This window comes from Podarcis melisellensis (assembly GCF_964234715.1).
Source record: "Podarcis melisellensis genome assembly, chromosome: 1".
Classification (NCBI taxonomy): Eukaryota; Metazoa; Chordata; class Lepidosauria; order Squamata; family Lacertidae; genus Podarcis; species Podarcis melisellensis.
In genome coordinates, this window is record NC_138528.1 from 31,251,891 (window position 1) to 31,275,312 (window position 23,422).

Below are 23,422 nucleotides of genomic sequence, written 5' to 3' on the forward strand. Positions count from 1 at the left end.
ATGCTAGTTTATCCCCATACAATTTAACTACAAGTAAGAAGGCTCTCTGTTCCCAAAGGATGCATGCTGATAACAACTCCTGGCGTTTGAAGAAAAGAGAACCCTTCTATTTCGATAAAAAGGGAAAACACACATTTTATTCCGGGCTTGTATCCTAGATTTTGAATGTTATGCTGTCCATGTACATTTAGGACGGTGGAAGGCGCTCTACTTTTTCTCTCTCCCAACAGGCAGCCAAGCGAGAAAGCCACACGGGGCTCCCTTTTCCTGTTCCCAAAGTCAGTTCGTGGAATCTTCCATGTGCGGGGCAAGAGCGGCGAGAGCACATTGCAATTAATGTAAATAAAGTTCATATAAAACAGCACTAGCTCCCCGTGTGCATATTTATACGTGCATACTTGGATAATAAAAACAGTGTTAGAGACTTCTTTCCGTTGCAGAGCTTTGAAATAAACACGCTTTTCTAAAAAATAAAAAAAGGGAATTCTGTTGCTGACCGAAGATACTCCGTCATTGGCTTGAGGGTCTGGGATGTGGGGGGTTGCTTGCTCTTGCAGTTTTTAAAAGTTATTTTAGCAGTCGGTGAGTGCAGAAAGGAAGAGGATAGACAGGTTTAAAGGAAGAATCTAGTGAAAGTTTTTAAGCAGCGAAAGCTCGTTTTGGAAACTCGGCAATCCTGTCTCTTCCTAATCCACATCATAAGGCTGTCCTATGTACTTCCACCACTTCTGCCCCGCACATGGAGAATCCGAAAATGTGCAACCGGTAACCGGACGTATAGCTTAAATTATGCAGCGAGGTCTCCCTCTAGCCTCCGCTATCTGTTTCGTTTCTAATGGAACCACCAGCAGAGACCGCGGTGAACAGGGTTTGCCGTAGAGATAGGGAAAAACGCACGCGCGCTTAGACACACGGACTTGTTTGACTTGTTGCTCTCTCTCGCTCTCTTTGGTTGAGGGGAAGCCACATTTTGAGCTCCTCCCTTGTCTCCAGCCACGCTCCGCCTTCCCGCTTTCCGAGCCGCTCTAGCCGCCCTGGCCCCACCTCTGTCTCACCGAGGGTGACGGATGCTCCCTCTTCGTTGTAGCGGCCTTTGTCGCTGCTGTCGGCGGGTCGCGCGCGCGCAGTCATGAATAATAAAGAAGGGTAATGAATATTCATCAGCTCCTCGAGCCCCGGCGGGCCAGGGCATGGCGGAGCGCGCGAGGGGGGGGGGGGTGCTCGGACGTGGCTGGTCGGGACTTTGCCCCTGGGGAGACACTCCTGGTCCGGGCGCAGCTCACTCATGGCTCCCAGGGCAGCAGCGCCGGGAAGCGCCCGGTGAGCGCGGCTTCGGGTTGCCAGGGGCGCGGTGGGGGCGCCGGGCGGAGGGTTTGGGGTGCTGGGCGGAGGTGTGAGGGGATCGTGACCCCCATTTATTAGGAATCAGGCTGCAGAGGGGCGAAAATCTCCCCATAAACTGCAGGGTCCTCACGCCCAGGTACTCTGGCTTTGTTTTGTTTTGTTTAGAGATTTCTGTACAGTACCACCAAAATGTTATATATAAATATTATATATATGCGCATATGCATATATGTGTGTGCGCGTGTTTGTATTTTTTTGGCGTGGCAGCAGCTAGACTTCGGAACTCCCTGCCTATTGATATCAGGCAGGTGCTTTCACTGCTGTTTTGGGGGTCTGCTTAAAACATTTTTGCATAGGCAGGCCTACCCAATATATGTAGGGCGTTGGATGTGTGTTTTAATCTGTTTTTAGTTCATTTTAATTTAGTTTTGAAAGTTTTAAATTGTTGCTTTTAACTGTTTTTATCAACAATTTTATTGTTTAGTTCATTTTCATAAACTGCTTTGAGAGTTCTTTTTTCTTTTGCAGTTGAGCGCTGTATACATTTTTTGACTCAATGAAGTAAATAGTGCATAATAAACAAAATGATTAAAATAATCCACACCAAGTTATGTAAACAGGATGATTAAAAACACCATAAAGGTGATGCAACCCATTTTTATTTAAAAGCCCAGCAAAAAAGGTGGGTTTCTATCTGGTGTCTGAAAGAATACAAAGGGCAGTTGCAGCTTGTCCCCCTTTTGGGGTGGGATTGAGTCGCAATTGAGTGCAAATTCAGGTTGCACAATTGTAACTGATTGGGAGGTCTTGCAGACCAAATCCGCTTCCTCAGAAGATCAGACTTTTGTGATAAGGACAGTAAATGAGGAAAATGGACTAGGAAGTTTGAGATAACTTGCTCTAATGCAACGTCATATCGGCCCCCTGCAAACAGATCAGGGTGAATGCTCATTAAACATTGCTTAATCTCCCTGCAAACAAATCAGAATGAATGCTCAATAAATGCCCATGTCGGAACTATCCCTGAGTTTGCCAAATTCCCCCTTAAAGCCATCTGAGTGGGTGGTCATCACCACACTCCTGAGGCAGTAAATAGGTAGTACACTTAAGGTGCTCAATGTGCTTCAGGTACATTCTTTCCTTGTAATGTTTAAAACAGCCCTGTAAGGTAGGTCAGTGCTATTATCTCCATGTTGCATGTGGAGCTGTAGAGGCTGAGAATCTATTGCCTAGTAAATCTGTGACCGATGTCGACTGAAACTTCCTGGTTCATAGCTCAGTCTGTTAGCTGCCACACTACACTGCACTACACCTGTCAGTATGCATTGAAGGATGTGATATGGTACCAACATGTTTGAGATTACCAAAGGGTGGCTTGAGGGTGTTAAGGGGTGCATTAAGTGCTTTCAAATCTAGGTGAGGAATTATGGGGCACCTCTGGTTTGAAGGGTATCCAGGAGGTTCAAATAGTATAACGGTAAATGCTAGGAATGTACACGGTACCCAAGACAGATTATTTGCCCATTAAGCATGCTTTATAACCACTCAGGTGTGCTCATAATTATGTATAAATGTAGTAAGCAGTAGCTTTCACTGGAGTCTTTCTTACAGGTGAAATAGATATTCTGTTTGCGAGCACTTAACTGTGAATGATGGTGGTAATCATCCCAGATAAAAATATAGGGCCTGATTCAATTAAATAGTCACACCAGCAGGAGCCAGCACAACAAGGCTCATTAGTACAATCGGGCTTCCCCCTTCTCCCTCCCGCCCCGGCCAGATTGGCTCTGCAGGGCCAGAAAAAACCCCAGAATAACAGCAGGCAGGAGGAGAGGAAACATGGTTCTGCCTGACAAGCTGAAATGTTTTCCCAGACAGAATGATTGCAATAGTGCAATGTTGAATTGTACCCACAGACTCCAAGGATATCATTGGCCTCATTCAAATTCAGTACCTGCTCTTTACCAACAGGTCCCAGCGTGGGTTACAGCAATTTAAAATTCAGAATTAAACAGCTAAAATAGGGTGGGACCTGAAAATACAAATCTCAGATGTCAAAGACCAAGGCAAAGAGCATTTGCTGAAAGCTGTAATGTAAAAAAGCAGGAAGAGGAGACAAGAGTTAGGAAGAAAAGATGGAAAGGAAATTAGGAAAGAGATAAGCTTTGGGGTTGAGGGGGAGGTAATGGGAGTTCTGGGGCTATCGTATGACTTCTATGAAACCTAATCATGTTTAGGTTTAGAAGACTTGTAGGTGAGATGCCCAGTGGAACCTCAGGCTAATGCAAGGAGAGAATGAGATCCCTCAGTAAGGCTATAGGGCAACCTATGAGCACTGAAAACCTAGAGCACTGGAAATAACAAAACAGAAACAAGAACTCGGGACACAATGGTGGTATTCACAGGACAGTCACTCCCATGTGCTTAGGAAAGAGGAGCTGAAAATAATATTTAAAAAGCAAAGGAATCAAGCTTAGGTATTCATCCTTTGATATCTCCCATGAAGAGTTGTGCATCTCTCAGCAAAACCCTCCCAGTGAACTATCAGAAAGTAACAATGACATTTACGGTAAACTTACAGTTCGAACACAGTTTGGCTTATCTATTTATTTCAGCTACTTGGAAGAAAGCTGAAGTTCTTCTCATTTCAGTAGCGTAAGTAGAATAAAACTAGTAAAGGTGGCAAATCTGTTCGGAACATTTCCTTAGATGCTGGTGCTGCAGGTTTCTTGCAGTTGGAAGTAGGAAAAGTGTGTGATGCAGGGAGGGAGTTGCGGCAAAGAAGTTTAATTTATGAAAAACTTAATTTAAGCTTCAACAAATTAGTTGAAAGATCAAGTCATGCAACAGGTCATATTTTCCCAAGGAGAAACAAATAATTCCCCCATTGATCCCTGCATTTGCTTAGGAAGACGGCTGTGTGGTGCTCTTTTTGTTACTGTGAAGAATTATAAATTTTTCACACATTTTTCATGTATTTATTGCATTTCTAGCCCACCTTTTTATTCATGGGGCTCCAGGTGGGATACACAGCTTTCCCCCTCATTTGTTCCCCACAACAACACTGTGAGAGGTAGTGACTGACCCAAGATCACCCAGTAAGAGCTTCATGGCTGAGTGGGGATTCGAACTCTGCTCTCCCAAGTCCTAGTCCAACACTCTAACCACTACACCACACTGTCTCTTCACAACACACTATGCACTAAACTCCTGAAGGAAGGATAGCATACACATCAGATGGTTAAAAATCCACATGGCTCTTCCTTGTCTGAATCTACCCTTAGATACCCTTCCTGGTATGGAATCAGGACCCACACAATGAGCTCTGGATTTCTTTTCTAGAGCACCTTAGTGCATTTCCAACTGAGGATACACCTCTGGCCTTCAAAGAAAAGATCCATGCTAACAGAGAGGATTCTTCATTATTGCCATAGGTTACTATTGGAGTACCAGGGTGAAATCTCTCCCATTCCTGTTTTCAGAGGGCGATTCCAGAATTTCACTTGGTTATAATCAGTCTGAACTGAGCAGACCTTTGTGTGGGGCTTGCGTGCTAGCTCAATAACCTGGCTGTTCTCGAATCTGTTCCTTCCAGGCCTCGGCCCCAGCTGGACCGGCAGTTTCTCCAGCGTTTTCTGAAGATCCAAGAAATTTTATTTCCTGCATGCTGCTCCAAGAATGTACTGATGTTCCTAACCTTGCTCATGGTTGCTCTGTTGGGTAAGTGAGTCAATGGCTAAGAAGGATGATATCAAGCGAGTCCTTTTGTGATGTGCTAGGACTCTTGTCAATGTATATGGGAGTACCCTTGGAGTTCATCCTTTTTCTCTTGCCCACCCTTTACCTCCCCTAGAGCAGCTGGTCATTTACCAGGTGGGACTGATTCCCAGCCAGTATTACGGAGTCCTGGGGAACAAAGACTTCCATGGATTCCAGCAAGTGACAGCAGTTGCACTGATTCTTATTCTACTGAACTCTATGGTAAGTGAAACCTCTTTTTCTTACAAGGAGACGAGAGCACATGCAATGCAATTTGTCATGGATGCTTTAGTGGAGATTTCTGCATTGTACAGGGTTGGACTAGATGACCCTTGAGGTCCCCCCACCTCTAAAATTCTATGATCCTGTGATACTGCCTTGCTCTGCACATGTGTATCCTGAGGGCCAAATGACATGTTTTGTTGTTGTTTAGTCGTTTAGTCGTGTCCGACTCTTCGTGACCCCATGGACCAGAGAACGCCAGGCACCTCTGTCCTCCACTGCCTCCCGCAGTTTGGTCAAACTCATGCTGGTAACCTCGTAAACACTATCCAACCATCTCGTCCTCTGCCGTCCCCTTCTCCTTCTGCCCTCCATCTTTCCCAACATCAGGGTCTTCTCCAGGGAGTCTTCTCTTCTCGTGAGGTGGCCAAAGTACTGGAGCCTCAGCTTCACAATCTGTCCTTCCAGTGAGCACTCAGGGTTGATTTCCTTCAGTATGGAGAGGTTTGATCTTCTTGCAGTCCATGGGACTCTCAAGAGTCTCCTCCAGCACCATAATTCAAAAGCATCAATTCTTCGGCGATCAGCCTTCTTTATGGTCCAGCTCTCACTTCCATACATCACTACTGGGAAAACCATAGCTTTAACTATACGAACCTTTGTTGGCAAGGTGATGTCTCTACTTCTCAAGATGCTGTCTAGGCCTGTCATTGCCCATGTTAGCTAACAGCTAATCACACTTTTTCAAGGCTTGCTTATCACTGTCACTTTTATTTTGTTTATTTATTTTATTTCAACTGTTAAAGGTCTTCATTTTACTATAAATAACGGGGTTTTTTTGGTAATGTTTCCATCGTGTGATAAATTTGGGCTGCTTTATTACCTCACAAAAGTAGCTATCCCCAGGGATGGTGTAGTTAAGCCAGGACAGTCAAGTCACTGATTCCAGCCATAGCAATTCAAAAGTTTCTAAGGCACATCTTCACCTTGCCAACTGCCCTAAGATCTTGTGATAAAGGGTGACATAAGACAAAACAACAACAACAAGAGAGCAACTTTCTAACTCTTCCCTCGCAGTTTCTAAGCTGCAATGGAAAAAGCTAATCTGGCTTGGGCCTTTCAGCACTGCTTTCTGACCACTCTCTGTTCTGGAAGGTTCTGTTTACTGTAAACCCGTCTGGACTGTTAGCTGTTGTGAAGAGCTTTTTATGTCAGCAGTCGGACAAGGGGGGATTCATTTAATGCTTTAAACCAGTTGCTTTGAGCAGAGGATGCCTTCAGACTAGAAGTCTTTATTCGGGTCAATGTGTTCATGCAATCCATGGCTGGGGAATCTCTGGGCTGCGAGCTAAATTAGCCCCACCAGTTTCGCATGCCCATTCCATTTGTTATGGGTGGGGCTTATATCTCAACACTGTTTAAATTTGGTGCAAGCCTGCTGGGATTGGCTCTGCTCAGGAACGTGGGAACATACCCACTTGATGTCATATGACATCGTAAGTGCAGTTGTTGGACCACAAGAGTAGCCATAAATGCTTTTTCTTGCCTTATTCTCATCTCGTCTCCCTAATGTGAGTCTCACTTCTCTCTCTTCTCAGCTGAAGAGCTTTGACCAGTTCATCCGCAACCTGATGTATGTGAGCTGGAGGAAGACTCTCACAGAATACCTCCATGGCTACTACTTTCAGGGCCAGGTGTATTATACCTTGAATATTCTGCATGAGGAAATTGATAATCCGTAGGTGGCTGGACATGATTCGAACTTCTCCTGACACCTTCTAGCATATTTTGTACACCGTCTGCCTTGATGAGGGCTGGCTTTGTTGCTCCCCATATATGTTGACCTGCTTTGTTTCTCTCCCTAGGGCAGAGCTTTCCAAACTGTGTCGCGACACGTTAGTGTGTCGGATGCAATGTGTAGGTGTGTCACGCGAATGCTGCCCATGCTCCTCCCAGGGCTGGAAAGGGGTTAGTTTAACCCAGGCATCCCGAAACTTGGCCCTCCAGATATTTTGGGACTACAGTTCCCATCATCCCTGACCACTGGTCCTGTTAGCTAGCGTTGATGGGAGTTGTAGTCCAAAAACATCTGGAGGGCCAAGTTTGGGGATGCCCGGTTTAACCTCCCGTTTGCTAGGAAAATTGAATTACTGAGTCGCAAAATGATGCCTGTCTAAAAAGTGTGTCACCAAAATGAAAAGTTTGGAAAACTCTGTTCTAGGGAGCCATGGGCTTTTCTTTAGATGCACAGGGAAGTAGTTTGAATATCCAGCCAGATGGGCGGGGCATAAATAATAAAATTATTATAATTATGATGATGATGATTACATTTTGAATACATGCTCTGTGCTCCAGGCACTGGGTTTTAGCCAGTGTTAGTCCTGCTCAGAGTAGACCAACTGAAATTCATGGATGCAACTAACATTGGCCCATTAATTTTAAAGGGTCTACTCTGAGTAAGGCATAGTTGGCTGCAACCCACCAGGCAGGCAGGACTCAAAGCAATAGTTGTGTTAGCAGAAGTCGGCGCAGTGTGTCCCACTAGTGCTACAGGGCTCCTCCCCTGAATGTCCCAACCATTAGCTTGAGTGGGGGTTCAGGAGAGCCCCCGGAACAGCACCTAGGGTGGGAGTGGGGGCGGGAATCAGTCTGGCAATTGGAAATGCTTGGCCTGACAGACTGACCCCCCTAGCACAATGCTGAATTCCACCCACTATATTTAAAACTAAAATGCAAACTGCAACAAACAAATGTGGGGTGGGGTTTTTTTATCCATATCTAATTGGAGATGAGAAGGGACGCGGGTGGCGCTGTGGGTTAAACCACAGAGCCTAGGACTTGCCGATCAGAAGGTCGGCGGTTCAAATCCCGTGAGCTCCCGTTGCTCGGTCCCAGCTCCTGCCCACCTAGCAGTCAAAGTGCAAGTAGATAAACAGGAAGGTAAACAGCATTTCCGTGCACTGCTCTGGTTCGCCAAAAGCTGCTTAATCATGCTGGCTACATCAACCAAAAGCTGTACACCGGCTCCCTCGGCCAATAAAGTGAGATAAGTGCCGCAACCCCAGAGTCGGCCATGACTGGACCTAATGGTCAGGGGTCCATTTACCTTTACCTTTAGTTGGAGATGTGTAAAGAGGCTAACAATAGCAAGATGCGAAAGGGCTCCAGTTATTTAAACTATTTAAATTTAAACTGCTTTAGAGGACAGTTTCCCTGTGTTGCTTTAGTTTGTGATTTTTGAAACACTAGAATCACATTAGGACGCTAATCCTTCAAGATTCTAGTGCCCTCGATAAGTTTTGGACTACATCTCCCATCAGGCCAGGCCAACATGGATGATGGGATTTGTGACCCTGCAACAGCTGGACGGCACCTGGTTAGGGGAGGCTGTTGTTTTATAAGACAAAATGGATCTGTTTGTGAGCAGAAAATTGAAGAGTACTGGTAACTGGATTAAAGTACAATTTGATTAAAGTACAGGCTATCTGACATTGTGGTGTGATCCTTGGGTTGCAGCACAATTAGCACTTGCCTTGTTCATAGTATGGAACAACTATAGGTGCAATTCTGTAGCTGTTTAGATAACTCGCAAGAGATGGTTAAGGTTGGAGTTGCAAAGGGGAAGCTACAAACATAATAATGACTTTATTTGACTTGACGTTGTGCAACAGGAATTCTAAAAATGCAGCTTTTGGTTCCTGAAAATAACCACCAGTTGAATTACTCCAATTCTTGGGTAATGTCAACTCAGCAGTGATTGCAGCAAACTGATACAAAAAACAAGCACTTGTATAGAGCAGTGGAATCAGTGCTTTGCTAGAGGACTCTAATATTTTAATATTTGAGGAAGGAGAAGATGGAGTGTCCCAACAAGAGGTTTTATAAGATAAGGCTGGGAGGCTCCCCATTGGAGCTGTTGTAACATCTGATTTCTTGCATGCAGGAGGAGGTTGCACTGACTGACTTTGAGATCCCTTCTGACTCTGTGATTTTGTGCCAGTAACCAAGCTGGTATTTTTGCCAGATGTTGTTTAGCATTGATTTGCAAGCTAATAATTAAAAAAGAAAATACTTCACCAGCCTTAAAACTGCATAACTACCCAGCTCTGATTCTGTGTGGACGAACTGTTCTCTTCCTAACATGTTAACTTTTCTTATGCTTTGCTCTTTCTGTCATAGCAGTCGATGCAAATTTAAATATCCTTTTTATCGTGCAGGGATCAAAGAATCAGCCAGGATGTGGAGAGGTTCTGCAAGCAGCTGAGCTCCATGGCCAGTAAACTCATCATCTCTCCCTTCACGCTTGCTTACTACACCTATCAGTGCTTTTACAGGTAGGGGCGGTCTTCACCTAGGGAGAGGGATGGCCACATGCTTAGAGGCAGCCCTAACTTTTCTCCCAAATGGAGTACAGCATAGATGAGCCTCTAATATATTAGAAGGCAGCCTTCTGCTGACAGTTTCACTAATCTCTCTCCATTTCTCTTGCCTAGCACTGGCTGGATGGGCCCAGTGAGTATTTTTGGATATTTTATCATGGGCACAATTGTTAACAAGATCCTAATGAGCCCCATTGTTTCAAAGCTGTTGCAGCAAGAGAAGCTGGAAGGTGATTTCAGGTGAGTTTATTCAGCAGGTCTCATGATCTGTTTGACCCTGAAAATAGCTATAGTCTGAAATGATGTGTGTGCCACTGTTCTTTTCTCGTTTGCTGGTTGTGATTTGTGTTAAGAGAATCCTTTATAGAAGTCTTCTTAGGATATGAACTTCCTGATGGCTCACAAATGGAATGCACATTGCAAACCAGATAGGCTGCTGCTGAGGATGAGGATGTTCATACACATAAACCTGGCTGTTAAGTCCTTTGCTGTCTCTTGCAATAGTAGAGTTCTGTGTCTGCTCTCCAGCCTAAGTAATGTATATGGTTTGGGGAAGGGGCCTTGGCTCAGCGGTAGAGCCTCTGATTTATATGTAGAAGGTCCCAGGTTCAATCCCTGGCATCTCCAGGTAGAGCCAGGATAGATCCTGTGTCTGAAACCCTGGAGAGCTGCTACCAGTCAGTGGTGATAATATTGAGTTCAGTGGACCAGTGGCCTGAGTCATTCTAAGGCAGAAATAAGAATGGGTTTTGCAGAGACTCTGATTACTCAATCTGAAAAAAATGATCATTGAAGCAAGTGTTTTCTGAATTTAACAGGTTTAAGCATATGCAGCTACGGGTGAATGCCGAATCTGCTGCTTTTTACAGGTAAGTAAGTGGACATCTCAGTTTTTAGTATATCTTTTCTGTGACGCCTTTGGTTCCTGCGAGTATTGCACGGTTTGTGTTGAAGTGTATCCCACAAACATCTTGGATAATTAGCATTTCTTCCCATCTCCTGTTCCCAGTTGGGTTCCACCTTGGTGGTGGTCAGGTTTGTTTGTTTGTTTGTTTGTTTGTTTGTTTGTTGTTTTACGTGTAAGATTGTTGTTGTTGTTTAGTCTTGTCTGACTCTTCGTGACCCCATTGACCAGAGCACGCCAGGCACTCCTGTCTTCCACTGCCTCCCGCAGTTTGGTCAAACTCATGCTGGTAGCTTCAAGAACACTATCCAACCATCTCGTCCTCTGTCGTCCCCTTCTCCTTGTGCCCTCCATCTTTCCCAACATCAGGGTCTTTTCCAGGGAGTCTTCTCTTCTCATGAGGTGGCCAAAGTCTTGGAGCCTCAGCTTCAGGATCTGTCCTTCCAGTGAGCACTCTGGGCTGATTTCCTTAAGAATAGAGAGGTTTGATCTTCTTGCAGTCCATGGGACTCTCAAGAGTCTCCTCCAGCACCATAATTCAAAAGCATCAATTCTTCGGCGATCAGCCTTCTTTATGGTCCAGCTCTCACTTCCGTACATCACTACTGGGAAAAATTGTAAGATTAGTATTCATCATTACATAGTTCACTTTGATAATTTGGCTAGATAGCAGGATGTCTATCCATTCTGTTCTCTATTCTCCACACACACACCAGTTCACCCATTGTTGTTGTTTGTCGCTTACTTGGCTCACAGAACACCCCACAGTTATGAAAGCAAGAAGAGGAGAAATAACACCAGCAGAATTGTGGTGGGGTGGGGGGAGAGAGAAAGGCAAGCAGGAAAAAACAGAAGGAAAACAACACACGTCATGGCTGCTTTTTGCCACATGAGGTCACTGTTGTCGTTGGAAATCTCACAAGAGTTCAGAAAGTGTGGATTAGGTGTATCAGTTGGTTGTCTCCTCTTCACCACTTTCCTGGGAGAAGTTGTATTCACGCAGCAACCCATCACCACCACCCGTTTGTCATCCTCTAAATGCGCACACATGCATCTTACCCCCAGGTCCGTGGGAATGATCACTATCCAGACTGACTGTGCGCTACTGTCCTGCTTTTCAGAGCTGGGGAAGTTGAGCACATGCGAACCAACCGCAGGCTGCAAACCCTCCTGCAGACCCAGAGGGAGCTGATAGGCAAGGAGCTCTGGTTGTACAGTAAGCAGAACTGGTTTCCTTCATCCCCTCCTTCTCTCCTTACACAGGGAAGGAAGCTTCTAGATTTCTGCCATGCAGAAAAGACATTTGGGAAGTGACTGTTCAAATGGGAACAGAGAACAAGTTGATGAACCGATGAGGGAGAAAATGGGTTCTACTGGAATCCAGACCAAAATGGGGTCATTCTGGGCCTTCACAGGAGTGCCTAAATAGGCCAAACAACAAGGCCTGGAGACTGAACTCTGGGAAGGAATAGTAGCAGCAAGGAAGTAGGCCAAGCAGCACTTGGGCTTCGTGGATTTTGCTATCTCAGGCTCTGTCTGCCAGAGAAGCTGTCTAAACATTTTGTTATTGGGTACTGAGTGCTGAACTGAAATAGATTGACCTTCTAATTGACAGTTATTATCTTGAGTAGCACTGTTAACTGGCTTTGTTTCCAGAGCATGTGTTCCTGATAAACTTTTAAAACATAACACAAAAAACTGTGTAGATGTAATAATGGAATACTGAATGGTTTCGTTTATGTAAAATATGTAGGGATTTATGATATGCAAAATGAACCATGGAAAGAGAAGGGAAGTCACTGATATTTTAAGGATGTTTAAATGAGTATTCTAAATTGTAAAACAGAAAATTTAGCAAGAATTTTGTACATATCTACATATATATGTTTAAAAAAACAAAAAACGGTGTAGATGGAGGTCCTAGATTAACTGGTCTGCCGGCATTACCACTGTATTCTCTTTTTTCCACTTAGTTGGAATCAACACTTTTGACTATCTGGGCAGTATCCTGAGTTATGTGGTGATTGCCATTCCCATTTTCAATGGAGTTTACTCTGATCTGGATCCAGCAGGACTGAGCTCTTTGGTTAGCAAGGTAAGCTTTTTGCAGCGGCATAGCTCGGCGCTAGAGCACATAATGTTTTGAATGCAGAAGGTCCCGAGGTCTGATATTCCGACACACTGACCTGTGGTGTCCTGTAGGCTGTAGTGCCAGGAGTAACATTTCCTCCGTGATCTTACTGGTCTACAGGAAAGAAACTGGTCCTTCATTTAACTTGGCCCTGAGTTGTTCAGAGCTTTAAACGTTAGTAACAAGAGCTTAAGTGTAGCCTGATAGCTGATCGGCAGTCAGTGACGTTCCCTCAGTCCAGGTGGAATATGTGGGAGCTCAGGTGTTCTAGCCACATCTGTGTTGTTGCTGCCCCGTCTAACACTGCAAACTGTTATGCGTCCCGGCATGGGGCTTTTGACCACATAATAGCCTTAAATGGCTCAGGACCGCAATACCTCAAGAACCGCCTCTCCTCATATGAACCAACCCAGACCCTGCAATCATCATCTGAGGCCCTTCTTTGTGTGCCTCCTTTGTGAGAGGTCCGGAAGATGGCAACACAAGAACAGGCCTTTGCAATGGTGGCTCCCCGCTTGTGGAATGCTCTCCCCCCAGGGAAGCTCACCTGGAGCCTTTATTATTATTATTATTTATTTATTTATTTAATCTTTATTAATTTAAAATAAATACATTTATGAAAAAAACAGATGAACAAATAAATAAACAAACAAACAATCAAACAAACAAATAATAGAAGAATCAAACAAACAACCATGCTGTAAGAAACAACAAGATTAATGTAACTATCATCATTTATACTCCTGGTACTGGTATAGTACTTCTGGTACTATAAAACTTATAGAGAAGAAAATTAAAAATGACTCCCAATTAATCTCACTGTGCTTTATCTATCCATGACCTTACACCGCACAGTTACATATTTCTTATATAGTTTCTTTTTACCTCCCTACAAACTTATATTTATACAATACAATACAAGGATCAGGGAAGCTCACCTGGAGCCTTTGTTACATATCTTCTGGCGTCAGGCAAAACGATTGTTTTCGCTTGTTGCTATGTTATGTATTGTTGTGTTTTTTATATTGTAACTGGTCCTGTGACCCTCGGATGAATGGCGGCATAGAAATTTAAGAAATAGTAAATAATAAGTAGTAATTGGAAGTGATGAAGAGCAAGTCAGTCCAAAGACAGGGCCAGACCACCATAAAGAGAGAACAAATGTGATACCTCAAGCGCTACTGGTGACGGTTTTATTGGTCTTTTGGGGAGATGGCACTGTTTTTAGGGATGCTGTCCCTTGATATCCCAAGTAGAAGCTGGGAAGGAGACCTGCAAGAGCACACAACTCTGCCACAGGGTGTGTGTTGCTCCAGCACCCTAAAACACTGCACACCACCATACTCCACATTTTTGAGGAGTTTAGTCCACATGTTGAATTTTAAATTCACCATGCAATGCAGTCATTCACATAGATGCCTGCACCTGTGTATAGCGTAATGTGTGTATAGCCTTCCTGTTGGGAGTTTGCAGGTACAGGGCAGCAAGCTTATCGTGCAGAGAGTTAAGGCAGCAAATTTATTGCTTCATCTGTCGTGGCATGAGATCCTTCCCTCTGTAAACAAGATGCAGCCTAATTCAGGCCTGGGAGCGAGCCTGCCATAACGTCATCCATTTAGCCCAACCAAACAGTCAGGAACTAATCGCAGAGGGATAAAAATAGTTGAGCCTGGCATTCCTCACTGTGCAGCAAGAGGCTCAGGTCTGGCAGCCTCGTGGGAGCAAAGGTAAGTGTATATATGAGGGGTGTAGGTGGCGCTGTGGGTTAAACCACAGAGCCTAGGACTTGCCGATCAGATTGGCGGTTCGAATCCCCGCGACACGGTGAGCTCCCGTTCCTCGGTCCCTGCTGCTGCCAACCTAGCAGTTCGAAAGCACATCAAAGTGCAAGTAGATAAATAGGTACCGCTCCGGCGGGGAGGTAAACGGCGTTTCCGTACGCTGCTCTGGTTCGCCAGAAGTGGCTTAGTCATGCTGCGCACATGACCCGGAAGCTGTACACCGGCTCCCTCGGCCTAGAAAGCGAGATGAGCGCTGCAACCCCAGAGTCGGTCACGACTGGACCTAATGGTCAGGGGTCCCTTTACCTATGTGTGTATGTATGTATATGTGTGTGTGTGTGTGTGTGTGTATACTCACACACATATATATACATATACATTTGCTTCTTCCTTGCTGGCTTACTCAGCAAGCCCTTTGTAGCTGAGCTCATGCATGTGTACTTGCTGGTGAGTGGGCCAGATACCAGAATCCCTGCTCCCTGGGGCAGCTGTGTTTCCGTGTTACTCGTTTGCAATAAATCAACAAACCTGAGAATCTCTGTGCTTCTCTTTTTGCCTTTATCCTCCTAACTGTGGTCAGTGTTTGCTGAAAGCTTAGAAGACAACAGGAGGCTTTTGCAGGTCGCTTGAACAGATTCCTGCCATTACCCTCACCACCCACCCACCCCAAGTTTTATTTTCCTTTACCAAAAATGGCAATCAGACTGCTAAGGTTTTGCAAAAGTTTTGACCCACATAATTGCTTTTGCAAAATGATCAGTCCACCTCAGGGATCAGATAATGGTTAATTCTGCTACCAGCCAGGGAGACAAACCACTCCCCCAGCATGAAAATGTGGGAGCTGCTTCTTGTATGTTTTTGCTTCCCAGCCCTTGCTAACGCTTGGTTTGTGTGTGATTTGTCTTGCAGAATGCCTTTGTCTCTCTTTACCTCATTGGCTGCTTTAGCCAGCTCATTGACCTCTCCACCACCGTGTCTGACGTAGCTGGCTATACACACAGGTAAGTCCTCTTGCCTGCTTGAGGGGCACCTATGTCATAATAGTGAGGGCCTGTGTGTGTAAAAAAAAGAGCATGAGCATCTGCTTCTTATGGATCCATCAAAGGTAATAAACAATGCAGGAGACTCCTGTGTCCCAGGATGGGTGCACTAAGTCGGTCTCTTTTCAGAGGCATCCTTTCAAAAGAAACAAACAAGGAATCTCCTTTCCCCCTTAGACATAAAGGTAAAGGTAAAGGTACCCCTGCCCGTACGGGCCAGTCTTGACAGACTCTGGGGTTGTGCGCCCATCTCACTTAAGAGGCCAGGGGCCAGCGCTGTCCGGAGACACTTCCGGGTCACGTGGCCAGCGTGACAAAGCTGCATCTGGCGAGCCAGAGCCGCACACGGAAACGCCATTTACCTTCCCGCTGGTAAGCGGTCCCTATTTATCTACTTGCACCCGGAGGTGCTTTCGAACTGCTAGGTTGGCAGGCGCTGGGACCAAGCAGCGGGAGCACACCCCGCCGCAGGGATTCGAACTGCCAACCTTTTGATCGGCAAGTCCTAGGCACTGAGGCTTTAACCCGCAGCGCCACCTGCGTCCCTACCCCCTTAGGCATAGAATGTCAAATATATTTTGTTGTAATCTTTGTGTCTGCTGCAGCGGAGAGAATCTGAATTTTTCCTCTCAGATCAATTAGCAGGTATTTCAGCACGTGTGACATTTGTGTTCAGACTATGTACGTTAGGTGACCATTACTATCCTGCAAACAATAATTCACTGCTTACCAGGTTTTAGTAATATGTTAATAAACCTTTTTCTTTTCCCTTGTGGAGATTAGGCTTCTGGGTCTTGTCATTCAGGCTAGTTTGCTGCTTTGGGGCATCACTGCTACTCCTTTATTAGCAACTTTCTTGTGTGTTTTTTTGTAGAATTGGGGAGTTGCTGGAGATGCTGCTGAAACTTTCCAGGAAGCAAAACGACTGTGACTCGCCAGGCAAATGGGAATTCAACAGGTGAGTATCTCTAGCTAACATCAAGCGTGGGACGACAGTTTTCCTGTTTTTGCTATGCTGTTTCTTGTACCACTGAGTGGTGGACCCAAAAGGCAGCCAAACACCTTGGCCACTGAGCTGTGATGTTTCCTTCTACTTACCTTTCCTCCTTTCTTGTGGTGGGGGCACTGATGCCATCAGCGTTTCCAAAGAGGAGGTGGTCTCAAGCGACACAGCTTTCCTCCTGGAGAAGATCTCTCTCTCTGCTCCCTCTGAGAAGCTGCTCATTAAGGATCTAAACCTGAGAGTCACGCAGGGGAACAATCTACTGATCACCGGGAACACAGGGACAGGGAAGACATCTTTGCTGCGTGTCCTCGGTGGCCTTTGGGAGAGCAAGCAGGGTGAGTTCATCAGCCTCCCTGAAACATCCCTTTGGTGAAAGGGGCCCTTGCAGCAGATTGGAGGGTAGAACACTGTTTCCCCATAGGTTTGTGAGGCAAATGCTGGATTTGGACGGTTCAGGAACCCAGATGCAGTCTCTTTCGTGCTTGAGTTCTTAGTGATATTGCCCTCCCCAGTGCAGACTTAATGGTGGCCTCAGTACAGTATACCTGAAGGAGTGTCTCCACCCCCATCATCCAACCCAGACACTGAGGTCCAGTGCCAAGTGCCTTCTGGCGGTTGCCTCGCTCTGGGAAGCCAAGTTACAGGGAACCAGGCAGAGGGCCTTCTCAGTAGTGGCACCCGCCCTGTAGAACACCCACCCATCAGATATCAAAGAAATAAGCAACTATTTGACGTTTAGAAGACATCTGAAGGCAGCCCTGTTAGGGAATTTTTAAATGACTGATGTTTTAATGTATTTTTAATCTTTTGTTGGAAGCCGCCCAGAGTGGCTGGAGAAACCCAGCCAGAAGGGCGGGGTATAAATAATAGTTTATTTATTTATTTATTCATTCATTCATTCATTCATTCATTCATTCATGGCCACTGCCATAGATGTTGCATGGCACTGCAGAACTAGGCAAACTACTGCCCCTTAGCCCCCATCTCTCTCTTCCCCTCTGCCACCCCAATATGGGGAATTATACTAGCCTGCTGTGCAAAGTTGTTGTAGGAAGTATTGAGATAGTGGCCTTGGCACGTTTAAATTGTGGCTTATTAAGCCAGGTTGTGCATGAGCTCCATGCACCCGCCCACAGCTCCTTTGCTCCTTCCTTCATGCAAGTGGCAATATGAGCCAGACATGGGTTCATATTACAGGCAGACTGGGAAGCTACAATTAATGGCTTTCAAGCGAACCAAGATATGAAGCCAAGGTTTAAAGTTAGCTTACAAATCCTCCCTGGTTTGAAAGCTATTAACCATAGCTCCTGGTTTGCATATAATGGGAGGTTCTGGTTTCCTGTTGTTTCTTGGCTTGCTTCACCACTTGCACGAAGGGAGGAACAAAGCAAGAGTGAAGGGGCTTGCATGCAGGTGCACAGAGCTGGTTTATATTCTGGTTTATTAGGCCAGGGTATGATTGCGCAGACCAGATCAAATCCAAGTGTTCATTTCAAGTTTGTTACCGAAGTGTTGGATCATAGACTTATGTCTCTGTGATTCCTTCTGCTGGGTCTCTGCAGGGGACGTCCACATGCTGACTTGCTTTGGCCCCCATGGGGTGGTTATCCTGCCACAGCGGCCATTCTTCACAGATGGGACCCTGAGGGAACAGGTAAGTGACCTCAGTGCCAGATTCCCAGGGTGGGGGGGTGGTCCTCTGCTCACCCACAGACTAGTTTGGTAACAGTGGCAATTCTAAAAAACCAACCAACCAAACCTGTTACAATTGCTGCAAGCTGAATTGCCAGGAAATGGCCGGCCTTAATTCAATACATGGGGCCAGAGGCCTATTAATGTTTATTAGAAAGCTCTTAGCAGAGACAGTATGGTGGCTGCTTCCATCTTCGTACGACTGCGGTGGAGACTCTCATTTGGAGTATTGTGTCTGGTTTATTTGATTTAGGTGATATACCCTCTGAAGGAAATCTATCCAGTTTCGGGTGAGTGGAAATGCACTGGAACTCTTGTGCCCAAATGGGCTCAGATTGCTTCGGCTTTTCCTGCGCTTCTGCTCTTCTCTGCAGTGTGTGTGTGTGTGTGTGTGTGTGTGTGTGTGTCCACGCTGCATGAATCAGCATTGCGCTCGCCTGGGTCGTCTTTCAGTTTTATCTGTTTTCCTGCAAACCTTAGCTGAACGAGGATATTAATCGCAGGGGAGTGTTCGGTATGTGGAGTGGTGCAAAATGTCCATTCTTGTGCTTACTCGGCATGTAGGCTGTGAAGCGAAAGGAACCTTTCAGTTTCTTATATGCGCCCATTAGGTCTTGCCCAAACTTCAGCTTGATCCGAGCAGTTTTCTGCTTGTCCCATGCTTTCTGGGCACAGATCCCAGAGGTTTTCTGTTTGCGCTGCTTGCTTTCCCCAAGAAAAAAACCCCTTTACCGCTGAATTGCAGCAAACGTCAATCCGCAGAAAGGCGGTAAAAATCAGGTTTTCCTGGGGGAAAGCAGGACAAGCGGAAGGCTGGATGAGGCTCTAATGTAGCAGGATCAAATGAGTATTTCGCCTGTGTGAAGCAGTCCTAGCAATGATCAAATGGTGCCCCTGTGGTGGAGAAAGCTAACTTTGTTTGGGCTGTCTGAAAGTAAAACTAGCCTTTATTAGTGAAAATGAAGTTCTCAGACCAACTGGAGCCCCTAGGGAGACATGTTCTCTAAATAAAGCAATATAAAGAGGCATCTGCTCCCTGCTTCCAGATAGTCTGGAAGATCATCTGAATATAAACCAAATTAATATATGGTAAATAGAAGCCCGCAGTTACTTTGTAGGTTGTCAGGCCTTCTGCTTTGCTTCTGTCTCAGTGATTACTAACTTCCCTATTTGGATTAAGTTGTTCCTCCAATAGATGCATGTTCAATTTGGCTAATTTCTTAGATCACTCCTGTTCTCCAATTGCCTACATCTTCATATTGGGATACCTGAATTAAAGGGTTGGTGTGATATAAATGCAATGCTACCAAATGTTTTAACCATGTTTCAAAGATAGCTTTAGATTCCAGCTTAAAGAGGAATGCTGAATAAACCTGTTTGGTTTATGTTCATTAAAGTTTTTTAAGCAGATATTGGATGGTCACCTGTCAGGGATGTTGTAGTAGAAAATTTCCTGCATTGGCAGGGGGTTGGATTAGGTGATCTTACTCCTCTCTGATTCTTTGTTGTTGCCAGTGCTGACACTCAGTATTATGGAGTGCCCTGCTGCTTGCCCCACACACCAACACCCATCTCAGTTTCCCTTGGAGTTTCCCTCTCCAAGATGACAACATCTTCCTGCTCCCAGTCTCAGTTTCCCTTAGGACTGCTATTCATCCCTGCCTCCGTTTCCCTTCCTCATAATTTCCCTCTTTGTGACCCAACATCTCCAAGACCACAGCATTTTCTTCCTGAGCTTCCAAACCTGCAAAAGAGTCATGGTCTCTTCCCCCCTCCCCCATATCTCCCACCTACAGCTTCCCACCAAAAGAACTACAATATTTTTCTCCACCTCCACCTAACAGAAAAAGCCTTCCATGGTGTCAGGAAGAAAGAGGAGGGTGAAAGTACTATTCCTAAAAGTTCTTCCCATAGGAGATAGACTTCTAGAGTAAGCTCAGAAGATGTCCACATGAGCTGAAAGTTCATCCATTAATTGGCTTCCTCCCATTGCTATGAACGTTATGTGGTGATATATCCTATTGATAACTTGGGATGGGCTTCCACATGATATGTTTAGGTTTGGGCTATTAGCTTTTCAGATCTTCTAAAGCATGATCAAAGCCAAGTGCAAAGAGGTCCCTGTCCCCTGATGACCCATCTTCAGAGTGACCCCCCCCCCCACAGTCCTGTTATCATGAATGTCATTCCTTGCACAATAGGGTCTTCGGATGATGAAAGGATTCTAAGATTCCTGGAGCTGACTGGGTTGGTGAGTTACCGAGGGAATAAATGATGCACTTTCTGTCCCAGTTTGGGGATAGAAAGTGGCTATAAAAGCTCAGCAAGGTGCACTGTAAATGTCTATGGATCATTCCTAAATAGGGTTGCCAGGAAGGCCCACTGTTTGACCATGGAAGTTTGGATCAGTCCAAAGAGTAATGTGGGCTCCATGAATTCTGAGATGAATGTAGCTCTGAGTATGTGCTATCTTGTATTCCAAAGCCTGGGCAACTATATTAAAAACTGCTTTCTAAAGGTGAGCTGTGGCTCAAATTAAGCCCTGGTTTATGTACATCGTATGAGCAAAAGCAACAGAAGTTCTGGTGTCAATGATGATTGTATAGAAGGCATGGGAGCAAAACAAAAAAATAAAATAAAAAATGACACTAATTACCAGCTGGCAATGGGTGGGCAGGATTAAGACAGAAAATATCCTTATGGCTGTGTCCACCTGTTGACCAAGGCAGGAATAATTTGTTTTTCATCTTCTTTTTTATGCAGTCTGATTTGCTAGCAAGGACAGGTGGTTTGGACCAGCCAGTGGACTGGAGCTGGTAAGGCTGCTTAGTGTGACCGTGGGGCTCCTGCTGTTTGCTGTGGGTAGGTTTTGAGCTGCAAGGTCGTTCTAATCACAGATTGTTTTGCCTTTGCTGCAGGTATGACATTCTGTCTCCAGGGGAGATGCAGAGGCTCTCCTTTGCCCGACTTTTCTATCTCCAGCCTCAGTATGCAGGTGAGGAAGGTGTTTCTTTCTGAGTTCCTTAATTATGGGACTCCCTGCTTTGCTTTTTACCTTGACCGCAGACAATCCCTGGATAGCCAGTGTTATGAGATGGAATATTGTGCAGAAGGTAGCACAAGGGCCATTGGCTACCTGTTGACTACTGCCTGTGATCTCACTGGTGGCAGGCACCACAACTTCTACTCTAACCATCTCAATCTACCTCTTTTCCTCATCTTTGTAACTGGCTTATGTTTTCTTGCTGGTTTAGAGGGTCAGAACTCTCCATTGTACCAGCTCAGTATGTAGAGAGTGTTCAGGTTGCCTTTTGTAATGGAAAACGACTGGTCAACAGCTATCAGTTTGCAAATTTGTCCTGCTTTATTCAGGAGGAGGAGACTTGGATGGTGCCGTATTGAGGGGATTCCCGTATGGGTGTCATTGTTGTTTTTTGCTTGCAGTGCTAGATGAAGCTACCAGCGCACTCACAGAGGATGCAGAGGATGAGCTGTACAGGATCTGTGCACACCTGGGAATGACTCTGGTCAGCGTGGGACATCGCAAGAGCCTGGAAAAGGTAGGGTGGTGTGGAGCCAATCTGTCTGAGCAGAACTGCTGGGACAGATAAGGTTTTATTTTCACAGGGCCAGTGGTGTGTGTACGGATGGCAAAATCCCTCTTAAAGCCATAGCTCTCAGTTTCTGTACTTACTCTTTCATTTCAGTTTCACAGTTGGCGTCTGAACCTGTATGGAGAAGGTAAATGGGAGCTCAGCAGAATAAAGAAAGACCGAGCCACTCCCTGACTTGTCATGGACAACAGCAAAAAAGAATGCAACTAAGGCCTCAGCTGGGTCACATACCAAAGTGCCTTGAAATGAACACACCTTTTACAGGAAGCATGGATCTGAAATATTTCAGGACTTCAAAGCCAGCAGGTGCCTTAAGGCTTCTTTGACCCAAAGGTCTCCAGCTTATACTGTGAAGCGGGGATTTAAACTCCTCCCCACCCACCACCTTGCCTTTCTGTATAAATGGCTACCAGTCCATTGTTCTGACCGCTCAAGATCTCTCCCTGAAGGAAGAGGCCTTTGCTGCTTCCATCCTTGCAACTTGTTTAAGTGAAAACAACTTGGAATAACATTGAAGCAGTGCTGGCAGTGAATGGAGCAGGACCCTTCTCATCTGAGACTGAGAAGGATGTATTTGTTTCAGTATTAGAGCTTCAGCCTCGTTGCCACAGCCAGGAGCCTCCGTGGGGGAAGATCTCTGTCTCTGTTCTGCTCAGGTTACTGCCTTTCTCTTGGTTGCCCACAAGTGTGAAAATACACATCTGTTTTGGAAGTTTACCAGAAACGTATATCATACACAGATTCCACCTTCACCCGATGAACCTATTTTTGTTTAAATAAGCGTTCATTAAGGAGCCTGAAAGTGCTGAGGATCTCAGCCCTTCATACCACAACTGTGTACTTCAGGCTTCCTCAACCTCGGCCCTCCAGTTGTTTTGGGCCTACAACTCCCATGATCCCTAGCTAGCAGGACCAGTGGTCAGGGATGATGGGAATTGTAGTCCCAAAACATCTGGAGGGCTGAGGTTGAGGACGCCTGGTGTACTTCCTCCACATCTTTAGTTTCCATTTGAACCAGCAGAGCAGTTAGAAGGCATGTAATTGACAAGGCTTCAATACATTCAGTAATATTACGTGCAGTAATTAATATCTGCAGCTGAGGCAGGTGTCCAGACGGACCTCACTAAAGTGTCTCAGGTGGAAATGCACATGTGTAGTGTCAGCCACTGATTACACAAAGACCAGAGCTGCTCTGGATACAGCTGTCTAGCAGAGGATCTGTGGGCTAATGCCAACCTCAAGGGCTACTTTCTTTGGACTGATTTTTTATTGGATTAGAACAATAAAAGGGAAGAGTGACATGAAAGACAAAGCTTGAAAACGTGTGTGTTTATCCTAAATTGTTTTGAAGTCCAGAATCTGGAAGAAGCCGTGGTAAGGCCCCAGATCTGCACAGCATCCAATTATTCTATATACTTTTCTCTATTCATACATCCCTACTGCTGCCTCCTCTCTCATTTTAACTCCCTGCCCAATGAATGCTTCAAGTGGCAAAAATCGAGTTTTTCCCCCTCCCAGAACCTGGAGTAAAGTAGACAGACTTGCAGATC

General features: G+C 45.4%; 1 protein-coding gene across 4 annotated transcripts; it reads left to right on the forward strand.

Moving 5' to 3' along the window:
- The first annotated feature begins 1,004 nt into the window (after positions 1-1,004).
- Positions 1,005-23,418, forward strand: ABCD4 (ATP binding cassette subfamily D member 4). 4 transcript variants are annotated; one of them, XM_081911818.1, is made up of 20 exons: positions 1,005-1,146; positions 4,940-5,064; positions 5,198-5,325; positions 6,924-7,063; positions 9,543-9,659; positions 9,819-9,944; positions 10,523-10,573; positions 11,730-11,824; positions 12,582-12,703; positions 15,430-15,521; positions 16,435-16,518; positions 16,699-16,901; positions 18,129-18,220; positions 18,512-18,548; positions 20,460-20,509; positions 21,022-21,074; positions 21,177-21,253; positions 21,703-21,818; positions 21,966-23,009; positions 23,058-23,418. In XM_081911818.1, the coding sequence occupies exons 1-19, from the start codon at positions 1,130-1,132 to the stop codon at positions 22,044-22,046; spliced, it is 1,806 nt and encodes a 601-aa protein (XP_081767944.1). In that variant the 5' UTR covers positions 1,005-1,129; the 3' UTR covers positions 22,047-23,009; positions 23,058-23,418. The 4 variants fall into 4 exon arrangements, with proteins under 4 accessions (XP_081767944.1, XP_081767946.1, XP_081767943.1 ...); XM_081911817.1 differs by lacking the exon at positions 1,005-1,146 and adding an exon at positions 1,195-1,320; XM_081911819.1 differs by lacking the exon at positions 1,005-1,146 and having other exon boundaries at positions 4,936-5,064; positions 5,203-5,325.
- Positions 23,419-23,422: the final 4 nt, after the last annotated feature.

Coding starts and splice junctions, on each gene's coding strand:
- ABCD4 (XM_081911817.1), top strand. CDS start 1,286: ATGGCTCCCAGGGCAGCAGCGCCGGGAAGCGCCCG. Junction 9,945..10,522: donor AAGCTGGAAGGTGATTTCAG/GTGAGTTTATTC, acceptor TGAATTTAACAG/GTTTAAGCATATGCAGCTAC. Junction 18,549..20,459: donor GGAAATCTATCCAGTTTCGG/GTGAGTGGAAAT, acceptor CTTGCACAATAG/GGTCTTCGGATGATGAAAGG.